At 44.0% G+C, this 15284-nt stretch overlaps 1 protein-coding gene across 7 annotated transcripts in view; it reads left to right on the top strand.

The window, feature by feature from the left end:
• Window positions 1–12970, top strand: part of CTCF (CCCTC-binding factor) — a 364630-nt gene extending 351660 nt beyond the window's left edge. For all 7 annotated transcript variants that reach the window (XM_077457321.1, XM_077457303.1, XM_077457314.1 and 4 more), the window contains one exon: window positions 12151–12970. In XM_077457321.1, coding sequence (XP_077313447.1) covers window positions 12151–12335 — 185 coding nt within the window. In that variant the 3' untranslated portion in view covers window positions 12336–12970. The remainder of the gene's footprint in view (window positions 1–12150) is intronic.
• Window positions 12971–15284: the final 2314 nt, after the last annotated feature.

Genomic DNA, 15284 nt, shown 5'->3' with positions numbered 1-15284 from the left:
TGTGTCAGGAGGGGTCCGACACCACCACACTGGTATTAAGATCAGTATGCCTTAGTACCTCTAGCGCTTGAAAACGTAAAAGTGGAACCACTAGCTAACAGATCATCATAGATAGTTATATTGTTTCTTTGAAGTTTTTGTACCATTTGACCCACGGTGCCCATAGCTTTTGTTCTCTATGGTAGTGATCACATGAATTTGTAGTTATGAGCTCATAGGAATAGTGAGTCTGAGTCAAAAGTATAACATAATTTAAGGAAGGTGGGTTTCCGATTTCTATTTCCGAGTGACCAACAGTCTAGCTGCCAGGAGTATGTGAGTTGCTATTTTACGGTATACAGGGGGAATGTAATTGATTTCTAGATTGAGTAGGGCCAATTCTGGGGAGGTTCGTAGAGGAGTGCCTATGACTTTGGAGATCAGCCCGAAGACAGTTTTCCAATAGTCTAGTATGGCAGGACAGTCCCAGAAAATATGGAACATTGTCCCTATTTGGCCACACTTCCTCCAGCAGGTATCATTTTTGATATACAGGCATACCCCTCCCCCATTTTTACCCGCTATCCTTGCGATATACAGAATACTCTTGAATTGTCAATCATGAGACCTGTTGAACCAAGTCTCTTTACCATACCACCTCCTTATTGGGGGTATTCTAAGGTTGCAAATAGGACTTGTTACTGTACTTGCCTCGGGTTGAGGTGCTTTATGCCGCGTACACACGATCAATCGGGTGGAAAAGTCCGGCAAACTCAAGTCCGCCGGACAATCCCCCCGTGTTTAGCCTCCGGCGGACTTAGAAAGTATTTTTGCACTCCAATATTCCCGCCGTACTTGCATTTCGGCAGACAATCCGGCCGTTGGTATGCCAGTCCGCCGTACTTTTGAAATGAGCGGACTTTTCCCACGCGGAGAAAAGTCTGCTCATTTTGAGCACGTCTCCAGGTAGACTGGGCCAGCGAAGGAGGCGTCGCTGGCCCCATCACCTGTTATGGACTTAAAGGGGAACCCCGACGCCGAAAAAAAATCTCTTCCCGACAACCCTGGCCGTTGGTTGTCGGGGTCTGCGGGCGGGGGGCTTATCGGAATCCGGGAGCCCCCTTTAATAATACTGGCCCCCCACCCTATGTGAATAAGTATGGGGTACAATGTACCCCTACCCATTCACCTTTAAAAAAAAAGTAAAAAAAAAAACACCACACAAGGGTTAAAATAGTTTATTGCACAGCTCCGGGGGTCTTCTCGCCGGACTCCTCCGCTATCTTCTTCTAGCTCTTTCTCTAGCGGAGGAGCCCGGCTTTCTTCCTCGCCGCCACCCTCTTCTTTTGACTTCGGGGGTCTTGTCCCCCTCTTCGGTTCTTCTTGCCGGGCCAACGCGCCTTCTAGCTCTTTTACAGGCGGTGGCCCGGTCTTCTGTCGCCGCTTTCGCTGTCTTCTGTTCTTTTCTCTTCAGATGTTGCCTCGTCGCATCCTCCGCTCACAATGGCACGGACGCGATGCGCGGCGACTTATATAGGGGCATCACCGTATGATGTCCCCGCCCATTATGGTGTCACAGTCCCAGAGAATGCTGGGACAGTGACATCATAATAGGCGGGGACATCATACGGTGATGTCCCTATATACAGTGCCTTGCGAAAGTATTTGGCCCCCTTGAACTTTTCAACCTTTTGCCACATTTCAGGCTTCAAACATAAAGATATTACATTTTTATTTTTGGTGACACAAAAAGTGGGACACAATTGTGAAGTGGAAAGAAATCTATTGGATTTTTGAAACTTTTTTTAACTAATGAAAAAATGAAAAGTGGGGCATGCAAAATTATTCGGCCCCCTTGCGTTAATACTTTGTAGAGCCACCTTTTGCTGCGATTACAGCTGCAAGTCGCTTGGGGTATGTCTCTATCAGTTTTGCACATCGAGAGACTGAAATTCTTGCCCATTCTTCCTTGCAAAACAGCTGGAGCTCAGTGAGGTTGGATGGAGAGCGTTTGTGAACAGCAGTTTTCAGCTCTTTCCACAGATTCTTGATTGGATTCAGGTCTGGACGTTGACTTGGCCATTCTAACACCTGGATACGTTTATTTGTGAACCATTCCTTTGTAGATTTTGCTGTATGTTTGGGATCATTGTCTTGTTGGAAGATAAATCTCCGTCCCAGTTTCAGGTCTTTTGCAGACTCCAACAGGTTTTCATCCAGAATGGTCCTGTATTTGGCTGCATCCATCTTCCCTCAATTTTAACCATCTTCCCTGTCCCTGCTGAAGAAAAGCAGGCCCAAACCATGATGCCACCACCATGTTTGACAGTGGGGATGGTGTGTTGAGGGTGATGAGCTGTGTTGCTTTTACGCCAAACATATCGTTTTGCGTTGTGGGCAAAAAGTTCGATTTTGGTTTCATCTGACCAGAGCACCTTCTTCCACATGTTTGGTGTGTCTCCCAGGTGGCTTGTGGCAAACTGTAGACTAGGCTTTTTATGGATATCTTTGAGAAATGTCTGTCTTCTTGCCACTCTTCCATAAAGGCCAGATTTGTGCAGTGTACGACTGATTGTTGTCCTATGGACAGACTCTCCCACCTCAGCTGTAGTTTTCTGCAGTTTATCCAGAGTGATCATGGGCCTCTTGGCTGCATCTCTGATCTGTCTTCTCCTTGTCTGAGCTGAAAGGTTAGAGGGACGGCCAGGTCTTGGTAGAGTTGCAGTGGTCTGATACTCCCATTTCAAAATGATCGCTTGCACAGTGCTCCTTGGGATGTTTAAAACTTGGGAAATCTTTTTGTATCCAAATCCGGCTTTAAACTTCTCCACAACAGTATTACGGACCTGCCTGGTGTGTTCCTTGGTCTTCATGATGCTCTCTGCGCTTTCAACAGAGCCCTGAGACTATCACAGAGCAGGTGCATTTATACAGAGACTTGATTACATACAGGTGGATTCTATTTATCACCATCAGTCATTTAGGACAACCTTGGATCATTCAGAGATCCTCGCTGAACTTCTGGAGTGAGTTTGCACTGAAAGTAAAGGGGCCGAATAATTTTGCACACACCACTTTTCAGTCTATTTGCTAAAAAAGTTTAAATTATCCAATAGATTTCGTTCCACTTCACAATTGTGTCCCACTTGTTGGTGATTCTTCACAAAAAATTTAAATTTTATATCTGTTTGAAGCCTGAAATGTGGCAAAAGGTTGAAAAGTTCAAGGGAGCCGAATACTTTCGCAAGGCACTGTAAGTCGCCGCGTGCCTTGTCCCCGTCATTGTGAGCAGAGAGAGCGACGAGGCAACATCTGAAGAGAAGAACAGAAGGCGGCAACAGAAGACCGGGCCACTGCCTGTAAAAGGGCTAGAAGAAGGCGTGGTGGCCCGGCAAGAAGAACCGAAGAGGGGGACAAGACCCCCGAAGTCGGAAGAAGAGGGCGGCGGCAAAGAAGAAAGCCGGGCTCCTCCGCTAGCAAAAGAGCTAGCAGAAGATATCGGAGGAGTCCGGCGAGAAGACCCCCGAAGACGTAAGACCCCCGGAGCTGTGCAGTAAACTATTTTAACCCTTGTGTGTTGTGTTTTTTTTTTTTTTCCACAGGTGAATGGGTAGGGGTACATTGTACCCCATACTCAATCACATAGGGTGGGGGGCCGGTATCCGGGGGCCCCCTTATTAAAGGGGGCTCCCTGATTCCGATAAGCCCCCCGCAGACCCCGACAACCAACGGCCAGGGTTGTCGGGAAGAGACTATTGTCCTCATCAACATGAGGACAAGGTGCTTTGGGGTGGGGGGGGGCCGCACGCCCCCTTCCCCAAGGCACCCCCCATGTTGAGGGCACGCGGCCTGGTACAGCTCAGGAGGGGGAGCCACTTGGTTACTTCCCTAATCTCCCTCTGCCTTTCTGGTGTGGCTCAAAGTACCGGTAGTATTTCTGAGCATACTACCTTGGAGATTTTTTCCTCAATTTAGCTCCCAAGTCCCTAAAAACGTTTTTTTAGGACACTCCATCGTCCTCTGACTTTGTCATTGTTTCCAACGTGCACCATGACGGCCGGGTCTTGCCCAGCCCCTCCCAGTGATCTGTCCACCAGATCTGTGATGTGCCGAACCTGAGCACCTGGTAGACAACATACAGTTTGACGCTTCAGGTCTTTGTGACACATTGCCCTCTCTGTCCTCCTAAGAATTGAGTCCCCTACCACCAGAATCTCTTTCCTTTCTCTTGGCTTTACTCCCACCATCACTGGAGGAGTATTCCCCTGGCAGCTAGGGGAGTTGCCTCCAGCAGTACTGGTCCCTGACTGGTTTCACCAATGTCATGCAACGAGGCATACTTATTGGGATGTTCCAGCACAGGACCAGCCTCCCTTGCACTTTCTCCTCGACTCTTGCATTCACCCATCTTCTATGCTTTGGTGCCTACCCCTCATCGCCACCAGCCTCTGTGCTGGCCCCTGCCAGTATTCTTTGACATCTGCATCTAACCCAATCTCTTAGGATTATTTTCTCCTTCGTTTTCTCTATACCCAGATGTCCAAGGGCTAAATCTAATACCATCCTGCGATAGGGTTTGGGAACTGCTCTACCTCCTCCCCTTTCTTTACTAACTGATACAGCAAGTTATTTTTAAGGGCCATGTAGCGAAAAGACACCCCTACATTACGTTCAACAGGTTCCCCATCCATCATTTTAATGTTTTCTCTGGCTCTATTGAGAGTGGTGATTCTTAGTAGTTTCCATACAAAAGTCATATTTCCTGACTTCTAAATCAGGCCCCACATTCTGCCCACTCTCACTATTGGAGTCAGAGATAATTTCTTCATTGTCCTCAAGCTAGGCCCTGGGGGCAGGATACCAGATGCTCCTACTCCCCAGCCATTACAGAGAAAGGAAAAGGATCTGCCTCTTCTTTGGACACACCAACAGTTTCCCTTACAAATCAAAAGGGTCTGGAGTGAGTTCCGGTGTTTTCTCAGCAGGGGAAGCTCTGTCATCCTTTTTCTTTTCCTGCAAACGAAGTGTAGAAAATCTGTCCCTACTAGGGCTTCATGAAGCAGTGAGGTTACCACCCCCACTGAATGTGTCACCGTGCCCCAAGGGGTTTCAACTTCCACCACAGCAGTCTGGTAGTCGCGTGTGTCACCATGTATGCAGATAACCCCAATAGTGGTAGGGGGCAACTTTGCAGGATTTACACAATCACCTTTAACTCATGTCACAACACTACCAGAATCTAGCAGATAAGTGACTGCCTTTCCATCAACTGAAATCACACACATTTGTTTTTCCAAGCATCCCTGACATGATGCAATACATGCCACCTGTGCCAAAGACATGTTTTCTCAAATAAGCATGATCACATTGCATTGGTTCATCGTAGAGGGTCCATGCACACTGAAGCTGATAAACAGATGTTAAAACTAGTACTGAATTGGTGAGAAAAATGCAATTTTATCAGCGTTTCGCGTTGGCGTCAATGCATGTTTAGCTGCATTTCTCTGTCTCTATTCAAAATCAAAGGATGCCCATTGATTTGAATGGAAGTCACATCATGATGGTGTGACTTGTGTGCTAAGGATCTTGAAGGGAAACCCCCCCCCCCCCAGCCAGAGCCTGGCCCTTACCCTATGTGAATGAGTATGAGGTACACAACTCATTATCAAAGCTTACAACCCCAAGATTTCTTATTTTGCAAGTCAAGGCTCTTGCCATCTGTTACTGCTTCCTGGGCCTTTTAACATCAGGCTTCAGTTTCTCAGATTTGGGAAACTGCAACCTGGTCTATGGTTCATAGTTTTGCCAGGTTGGACATTAAGGTCCCAGCTGATGCTGGCTTTGGTTGTAAGGTTCTTCTGGTGGCCCTGTAAGTGTAGGGGCCTATCTGTTCCTGTGTTCTTTTGTGGGCATCTTAGCTGTTCATTTGCTGGGTTTCCCGTCCTTTATTTGGGCAGCTTTTGAATGTCCCATTTGTACCAGAATGCCATCCTGATTTTTTTTTTTTTTTTTTTTTACCATTTTTCTTACCGTTTTCCCTAAAATAAGACCTAGTGTGATTGTCGGTGATAGCTGCAATAAAAGCCCTACCCCCAAATAAGCCCTAGTTAAAGTCCTTGTAGGTCTTCTTTTCAGGGTAGGGCTATTTTTGAGGAAACCGAGTAGGGCTTATTTGGGTGGTAGGGCTTATATTGCAGCCAACACCGACAATCACGCTAGGTCTTATTTTAGGGGAAACAGGGTAGCTGTGAAATCCTTTTGTGGGAGTACATTACAGGACACTGGCCCCTCTCTCCTCTGTTTCCTATTATCTACTCCTATTTGCTAGCCAAAAAATGGAGTCACGCTGACAGTAAAAGGGGTTATATTGGGTTGTTCTTATAGCTCCGGTTTGTCAATGTTCAATCTCCTTAATGCCGCTTCAGTATTTATTGCTTGCGGAATACCATCCTTTGCCTTGTAATGCAAGGGTTCCCCAACCCCTTACCGGTGTCGGTCAGTTGCCGGTTAATAAATGGGACCCCTGTAGGGGATGAGCAGAGGCCACAGTTCTAGACAGTCCTGTCTTGGCTGTGGTCATGCCACTTAGCAGCTTGTGTGTCCTCTCCCGCGTCTCCTGCCCTGCCGTAAATTTCATTCCATCAGCAGGTCAGGGGAGTAGGCGGATCTGGACAAAGTTTGGGTCTCTCTTCATACTAACAAGCGGGTAATTTCCTTCTTATTTGGTCTGCTTCTGCCCTCCATCCAAATCTGCAGCTCCTCCTGCCCCTTGCCCTGCTGATAGGATGACATGGTCAGTGGGGCAGGAGACCCATGAGTGGACACATAGGCTGATAACTGCTTCTGTCCTGCTAAAGGTAGGACTGTGCAGGGGAGGCAGTGATGTAAGAGAGGGAAGGGGGGCCATGATTGCAAGGGGCATGGTGATTGGGGGGTCGTTTATCTGTGATTGCCAGGGGCACTGTTATTTAATGGGGACTGCATTGTAAAGCAGGGCTTGACAAATTTGCTTGGAATCTAGGAGCCAGCTTAAAAAGTTAGGAGCCAGGTCGGTAACGGCGATCTGGACCTGTCCCTGGCCTGACATGGAGACGAGTGAGGGGAAGATAGCGCCGCAGCCCATCCCCCCCCCCCCCCCCCCCCTTTTTTTTTTCCTTAATTAAAAGAATTATTTTTTTTTTTTTACTTTTTACAAAAAAAAAAAAATTAAATTATATATATATATATATATTTATTTAAATTAATAAATAAATTAATTAATAATATATAATATAATGAGAAGCCATTTACCAGCCACCACACTCACCGTTGGGCAAAAGGCGCCAGATGACGCCCGCAATCACTTCCTTCTCTTCACTTTGGGAAGGAAATGGGCGGGCAGTGAAAAACAGGCAGGGGAGCTTCACTCCATTAGGAATTAGCATTATTGGAATAGGGTGTAATTTCTACATCCACCACAAGATGGCGCCAGACTACCGAAAGATTTTAGAAGGCCGCAAAGCCGCGGCCTTAATTACTGGCCGGCGCGGCCCGATGCAATTGCGCGGCGGAGTTCGGGGTCCAAATGGAGACGGGATACCCCAGCAGCGTTGCCCCAGTCGCCAGGACACGAATTCTAGGCGCAAATGCGACCAGGCGCCCGGGGTTTGTCGAGCCCTGTTGTAAAGGCCTTCCTGGCCAGGCCCTTTTTTGCGATACATCACTTTGTTACTTTCATTGACAATTGTACGGTCATGCAAAACTGTACACAAATATTTGTCCTTATTCCATAAAAGCGTTTATTGAATGGTTTTGCGCAAAAGTTAGTGTCTACAAACTATTTTCTAGATTAATGGACTTTTTTATTTTTTTATTTTTACTAGTAATAGCGGCAATCAGTGATTTTTAGTGGCGCTGTGACATTGCCGCAGAAAAATCTGAGGGTTAATGTGTTCCCTGGGTGGTGTGCTTTCTTACTGTGTGGGGGATGGACTCACTCAAGGAAGAGACACATCTGTGATTAGCAGGAATCGCAGCTCTCTCCCTTGTTTACATAGGCAGACTGACGTTCAGTCTCTCCAGCGAACGAACACGGGTGCTGATTAGTTACTGCTGTGTCCAATCAAAGCGTCTGCGTGCGTGCGCCCCTCAGAGCCGATGGAGGAAATTACGTATTGGGGCAATGATTTTGCGCTAAAGGGCTGCCCGTCCACAGTTTATGTAAGTGGGGTGGTCCTTAAGAGATCTAAGGGGCAAGTGTGTGAAGGAGGGGGCGATTGTGCACACTGATATGAAAGGGAAATGTGGTGTGAAGGGGGGGGGGAATCTGATGCGAGTGTGTACTGAGGATCGACCTATATGAACCATCAATCCCCCCACTCTCATTCCCTGGACAAATTCACTGCCACAAAACAGTCCCTGGTGCCAAAAAGTTTGGTGGCGATGCATTCCCAAAAAAATGTAAGGTTGGTCAAAGGAGCTCTCATAGGCACCACATCCCATCAATATTAAACAAGATATGAAAAGGATGCTCAAAGAGCAGGAAGTCACAACATCAGATAAAATGCATGCATTTTTCAGTTCATATTAAAAAAGGAAAAAAAAAAAACATTGAAGATTTATTAAACATTGGATCATTCCATTTTGATTCGTCACAGGAATGATCTACTATAGGTGGTAATTCGTGGAATAACAATCCCGACATGTTTCGCCAATTGGTAGGCTTCTTCAGGGGATTTGTTGCCACACCTGGGCAATCAAGTCAAAATACAAAAATATATACATAGTTCCAGTGACCTAGTTCAAACAAATATGTTATATTAATATAATTTCTTAAAAATATTACAATCAGGAAAAAAAGAAATTGACACAGAAACCATAACTATATAGATTGGTGGGCGGCATCTTAGCAATTTGCTGTAATGTGATGTGTATATCAATCCAAAACAAAAATATGTGATATTAAAGTGCTTGTTAAGCCACTCAAAGATATTCCTACAATCCCCTCTGCTATAATAATTTCCCCAATGTATGTGTGTTTGTTGTTTTTTTTTTATTTATTTATTTATTTTTTTAATACTGCTGTTTACATCATGTTATGGTACCGATCGCTCACGTGACCGTCCGCTTCTCTCGATCTGACGGCTGCAGTGGGCGGGGTTGAGAAAATCCCACTGACATCAACCATGAGGAGAGGTCACCAGTCATGTGAGCACTGAGCAGTGACTAGCAGCAGCTAAAATTAGGTACATAGCAGAATAAAAAAAAAAAAAAACACACATGCAGAGGGGATCGTATGATAGCAGCAGGAGGGGAGTAAATCAGCATTGACAGGAAGGAAGGAAGGGAGGACAGGAGAACTACGGACGAAGGAGACCCATAAACTGGCCAGTTTAAGGGGGTGGGGGGGACACAAGATCAGGCAGATATTTCAGGTGATAAAAGGGGCCAAATTACACAGCACAAGCTGTATAACATACTTTAAGGCAATAGGATACATTTTATTTATTTTTAAGTAACGAACGCTTTAACCACTTAAGGACTAGGCCTCTTTCAGACTCGGTGCTTACCGTATATACTCGAGTATAGGCCGACCCGAATATAAGCCGAGGCCCCCAATTTACCCCCAAAAAAACTGGCAAACTTATTGACTCGTGTATAAGCCGAGGGTGAGACATGCCTGTCCATCCCTGTGTGTGTGTCCGTCCATCCCTGTGTGTCCGTCCATCCCTGTGTGTCCGTCCATCCCTGTGTGTCCGTCCATCCCTGTGTGTCCGTCCATCCATCCCTGTGTGTGTGTGTGTCCATCCATCCATCCATCCCTGTGTGTGTGTCTCCATCCATCCATCCATCCATCCCTGTGTGTGTGTGTGTCTCCATCCATCCATCCATCCATCCCTGTGTGTGTGTGTGTCTCCATCCATCCATCCATCCATCCATCCCTGTGTGTGTGTGTGTGTGTGTGTGTGTCCAGCCTACCTTTGTCCCGAGCCTCCGTCCCGTGCCTTGCCTCCTTGCCTCCGTCCCGTGCCGTGACTTGCCTCCTTGCATCCGTCCCGTGTCGTGTCGTGCCGTGCCTTGCCGCCGCCGTCCCGTCCCGTGCCGTGCCTTCCCTTGCCTCCGTCCCGTGCCCTCTTCGTCGGCGGCCATTGTAAAGTTCAAAAGCTGCGCCGCCGCCTTCGCCTGTGATAGGCGGAACACTGAATTTCCCAGCAGCCTGTGTTCCGCCTATCACAGACGTCGTATCATCCTCGTCCGTAGTACGAGGATGATACGATGTCCGTGATAGGCGGAACACAGGCTGCTGGGAAATTCAGTGTTCCGCCTATCACAGGCGAAGGCGGAGCCGGAGGCGCGGCTTTTGAATAGAATGGCCGCTGTCTGTCTGCTCGACACGCTGATCGAGCGGGCAGACAGCGATGACTCGAGTATAAGCCGAGGGGGGCACTTTCAGCCTCAAAAAAGAGGCTGAAAATCTCGGCTTATACTCGAGTATATACGGTACATGTTTAGAACTGTTTTTTTGCTAAAAAATTACTTAGAACCCCCAAACATTATATATATTTTTTTTCCTAACAACCTAGAGAATAAAATGGCAGCCATTGCAATACTTTTTTTCACACCATATTTGCGCAGCGGTCTTACAAGCGCACTTTTTTGGAAAAAGAATTCCCTTTTTTGAATAAAAAAAATAAGACAACAGTAAAATTAGCCCAATTTTTAAGATAATGTTACGCTGAGTAAATAGATACCCAACATGTTATGCTTCAAGATTCCACCCGCTCGTGGAATGGCATCTAACTTTTACCCTCAAAAATCTCCATAAGCGACATTTAAAAAATTAGACGGGCTGCATGTTTTGCGTTACAGAAGAGTTTTATGGCTACAATTATTGTTCTCGCTCTACCGATCGCAGCGATACCTCACATGTGTGGTTTGACTACTGTTTTCATATGTGGCCGCTACTTATGTATGCGTTGGCTTCTGCGCACTAGTTCAGCGGGGCGGGGTGTTTTTAAAAAATAAAAAATTCTTATTTATTTTACTTGACTTTATTTTTACACTGTTTAAATTTTTTTTTAATTAAATAGGAGATCTGGTGTCAAAAAGTCCTCAGATCTCATATTTGGACTTAAATGCAATATAAAAAAAAAGTATTTTGAAAAAAAAAAAATCTTCCTTTAATAGGTATGGGCAAAGGTGAAGTTTTGACGTTGCTTCTGCCCTCCTATGGTATAGAGTCGAGTGGGGGCCATCTTCACCTCACTTGTCTCAATAACCAGCAGTGTGAAGGACCTGATCGCCTGCTCCGGTAAGCGGCAGAGGGTGCGGGAGGAGGGGTGCCACCTCTCCCACTGCCGATAACTGTGATCTTGTGGCAAACTCGCCGCAGAGACCACCATTATCGTAAACACGACCCCCTCCTGTAAAGATGGATATCTCGGTTGTGGCAGCAGCTGCTGCTGTTACCGAGATTTCCCTCTTCAAAGTGCTGATGTATATGTACAGGAGGCGGTCGCCAAGTGGTTAAAGTTCAGAGATCCAAATAAAAGTTTAGCAAAGGGAGAACCATGTCCAAACAAGAGGGCCTGGTAATATGTTGGCTACCGGAAAGGGCTTGCAACAGCTTAAAAAAAAAAAGAAAATAATTTTCCCAAAAACACTTAGTGGTTGTAAAGACAGAATGTTTTTTTTTGTCTATGCATTAAGATAAAAAAAAAAAAACCTGTGTATAGCAGTCCCCCTCAGCCCACCTAGTAATTACCTAAGCTCCAATCTCTATCCAGCGATGTCCACGAGTGCCTCGCCTGTCCTGGACACTCTCTCCTTTATTTGTTGAAATAACGCTTTACACTTCAAAGATTAAGAAGAAACACTTTAGTATGTAATATTAATATAAAAAATATATATATTGGAGAGCAAAAACTGACAAAAGACCACTTCTAAATAAACATAAGGCTGCCTCATGAATAAATCTGATGCATGGTGTGGGCAATGTGGTCACATATAAACCAACTATATCTATAAATGCACAGCCCGATCTCCAGCTAGAATCTCTGGCAGTGCACTGTCACAGGTTTACAGGTAAGGCAAAAATCGTATTTTGGATTTAAGATGCATTTTATGTCATATTACTACTGCTATAATCTTGGCTTTATAATGTTGGTATATTAATATGAGTTCATATTTCAGCTGCAACCGTAATTGAAGTGGAGGATCAATCAACAGGGAACATTGAAAACATCATAGTTCAAGTGAAGAAGGAGACTGATATGGAGGCAGTTGGTGTGATAGCGGGTCCTCCACCTCCTCCCACAGTGGAAGCTCCAAATGGCGACCTTACTCCAGAGATGATTTTGAGCATGATGGATCGGTGATAATGGATAGGTTCACAGCTTTTCTGATTTTAGCTGATCAGGGCTGTGTTTAAAGTCTCATATCTATTTTATGGGTATTATTTTTCTGTTTTGGTTGCTTCATTTTAATTTTAAAATATCCATTTTACTATGTCCATAGAGTGGTGGCTGGGGCAAACTCATTGAGCGACCAAAAATGGAAATCATGGACATATTTGGAGGTTGTTTGTAGCTTAGTGATGTTTCAAGGGACTCTTTCTAATTCACTGTTGCCTGTTAAAGCTCAGCAGTGACAAGTAAAGTTCCCCCCCCCCCCTTCAAAGGATGCACATTTTAGCCAATCTTTTCTATTTTTAATGGTAATAGGCATATGTAATGTATGCGCTTTAGTGAAGAAAAGACAATTAAGTTATATGTTGCCTACTACTTTGTTTAAATTGTAAAACTGTCATTTTATTAAAAAACCTTGATTTCTACTAAAAACCTGCCCTTTTCAAGATTCACTGGTCCCCTACAAAAAAGTTAATTAAGAAAGGGACTGTTTGTGTGCATATATATTCATAAATGTATACACACATACCTATACCTTTTTTCAGACACACACTGTTTAAAAGTTTATTTTGTCTTGTTGTGCAAGATCTGACTATGTAAATAACGTTTTTCTATCAGACTGTATAATTGTGCAAAGAAGTAGTGGGCAAGGTTATTTTAAATGGGGACTTTAATATGAGTGAATGCATAAGTTAGTAACACATTAAGTTTTTATCACAACATTTTGAAATCATTAGCTTTCTTTCATACTTATGTATAAGTTGCAAAGTGTTCAAGTTCAACTTGACCATAGGTACAATGATGTAATCTAATTTTTTATTTTTTTTGGTTAGCTCCTTTTTTTTTTTTTTTTTTTTTTTTTTTTTTTTTTTTTTTTTGCACGTGATTTGTGCTGCCAATGACAATGTATATATTCTATCATAATGGCTACTTTTTTTCATGTAATTAGAGGTTACCCACTTTTAAGACGTTGAACAACCTTACCAATGCTGACCAGACATGATCTTCCCAGATCAGCAGGAGTCGCTTATTAGCTGTTTGTTTTAGACAAAAAAGCAGCCCTGATATTTCCAGAAGATTTTTGAGCCAAATCTGTATTGTGGTTTAAAACAAAGGTTAAGGCTGGGGTTCACACTTATGCAAATTGGTTGCTGTTTTTCCCGCATCCAATTTGCATGACAGGAGACTGACCGGCTCTCAATGGAGCCAGTCCACACATCTCTGGGGACAACAGCTGCTAAGCACATTTCACTGGGGTCCTGTGCATCTGTGGCTCTTTCAGGTCCGAATTCAGGCTGTGAGCCACATCAGATTTCAGTGTGAACCCAGCCTTTAGGATAAGTTCACCTTTTGGGAGCATGTTACACCCATATGCAAGGTTTAACATGTCACATGCTACTATGCACCCGCCTACTGACACGAGTGCTGCTCCCTGCACCCACCGTAATTTTATGAAAACAGCAGCTTCCAACACAGCCACATCATTCATTCTTGGAGGTCAATGATTAAAAAAAACTACAAGTGTACCTTTAGCTGCAGGGTGACTTGTAGTGTATGGCTCATTGTGCTCGTAGTTCAATTGGTCTTCCTATAGTTTTGTAACCGAAAGTCTGTATGGCAAAAGCGAGAAGAAGACTGTGCAGCAGCCTGGCATTGCACCTATGATCTGCTGATTATGAATGCAATGCTCTGCAAACATATGTGCATTTATTTTTTTTGAAAGGTGAACTTAGCCTTTAAGCACTGTAGCACCCTTGTGGCAGTCTCTTCTCAGGTACAAGCAGCTGATTGGAAGGGATTCCTTCGTTTGTCAATTCATGTGACAGTCATGTGAGGTGTCAGGAGGGGGGGTCGCTCTGCTGTTCTGTTTTTTTTTTTTTTTTTTTTTCCCCAATAATATACTGCCCACCAAGAACTGTCAGCTTAGATCTTTGGATAGTTTAAAGCCTTTAGTACTTGCTGTCTTGTGTGATATTTTGATTATATTAAGAGGCCAACATTTATGGGCAAAAAGTAGTATTTCTGAAATGCGAATGTACCACTGTATAGCTAATAAATTAATGTAGGTTTACTTTTGTGTTATGACCTTTTCATAATTGTTTGCTGGCTTATGTTTGTTATTATTAATCTTTTATTGTTTAACCTTGTATTCTTTCATATAGTTTTTTTATATAGAATAGGGAAGGGTTAAAGCCAATCTGAAAAGGTTTTGCTTTTTGTGCTCTCTGGAAATTTACAGTCCCTTCCTCTCCCAGTGACCACGAGTGACAAGATCAGGAATTGAGGGTAAAAGTCTCCAATTTGGATAGAGACAGGACACTGTAATTTATATTGGTATCTTTTAAACTGTCAGGGTGACCTTGTTATCCTGGTGATCTGGTTCTCATTTTTAGTTCAGATGATATTCAGCCCCCCTACAACAGGCAAAAGACACAAAACCAGGTTGGTTGGTTAGTGCCACGCTTGGGCTCATTTGTGCCATTCTCCAGTCTAGCGTTTATCGCTTTTGCGTTGATTTAATAAAGGTCACTCAGCTCCCCTACAATAGCCAAAAAACACAAAAACATGCTGATTAATATTTTTTAACATTTGTGCTTTTTGAATCTTCATTCTCTTTTATCATTTTTAAACTTTTAATGATTTAGTAAATGGGCTCGTTGGTTAGTGCTGTGTTTGTGCTGCTATCATTTTTAATGGTGCTGTTATTTTTATTTTATTTTTTATTTATAGCCGCTTGTTTTTATTTGATCAGACCCCACCCACTTTGCACTCCTTGTTATTAAATCTTAAAAACAAATATACCATTTGTTAGTGCTACGTTTATGCCCTTTTGTGCCATGAAAAAATGTTGTGCTGCTTTTATTTTTAAGATAATAGCAATTGTTTTTTTTTGTTTTTTTGTTTTTTACTGACTATGAC

This window comes from Lithobates pipiens, unplaced genomic scaffold (assembly GCF_037356315.1).
Source record: "Lithobates pipiens isolate NorthernLeopardFrog02 unplaced genomic scaffold, aLitPip1_a1.2 Scaffold_10, whole genome shotgun sequence".
NCBI lineage: Eukaryota > Metazoa > Chordata > Amphibia > Anura > Ranidae > Lithobates > Lithobates pipiens.
The sequence above is the reverse complement of the archived record's forward strand: the minus strand, read 5'-3'. Positions and strand labels throughout refer to the sequence as shown.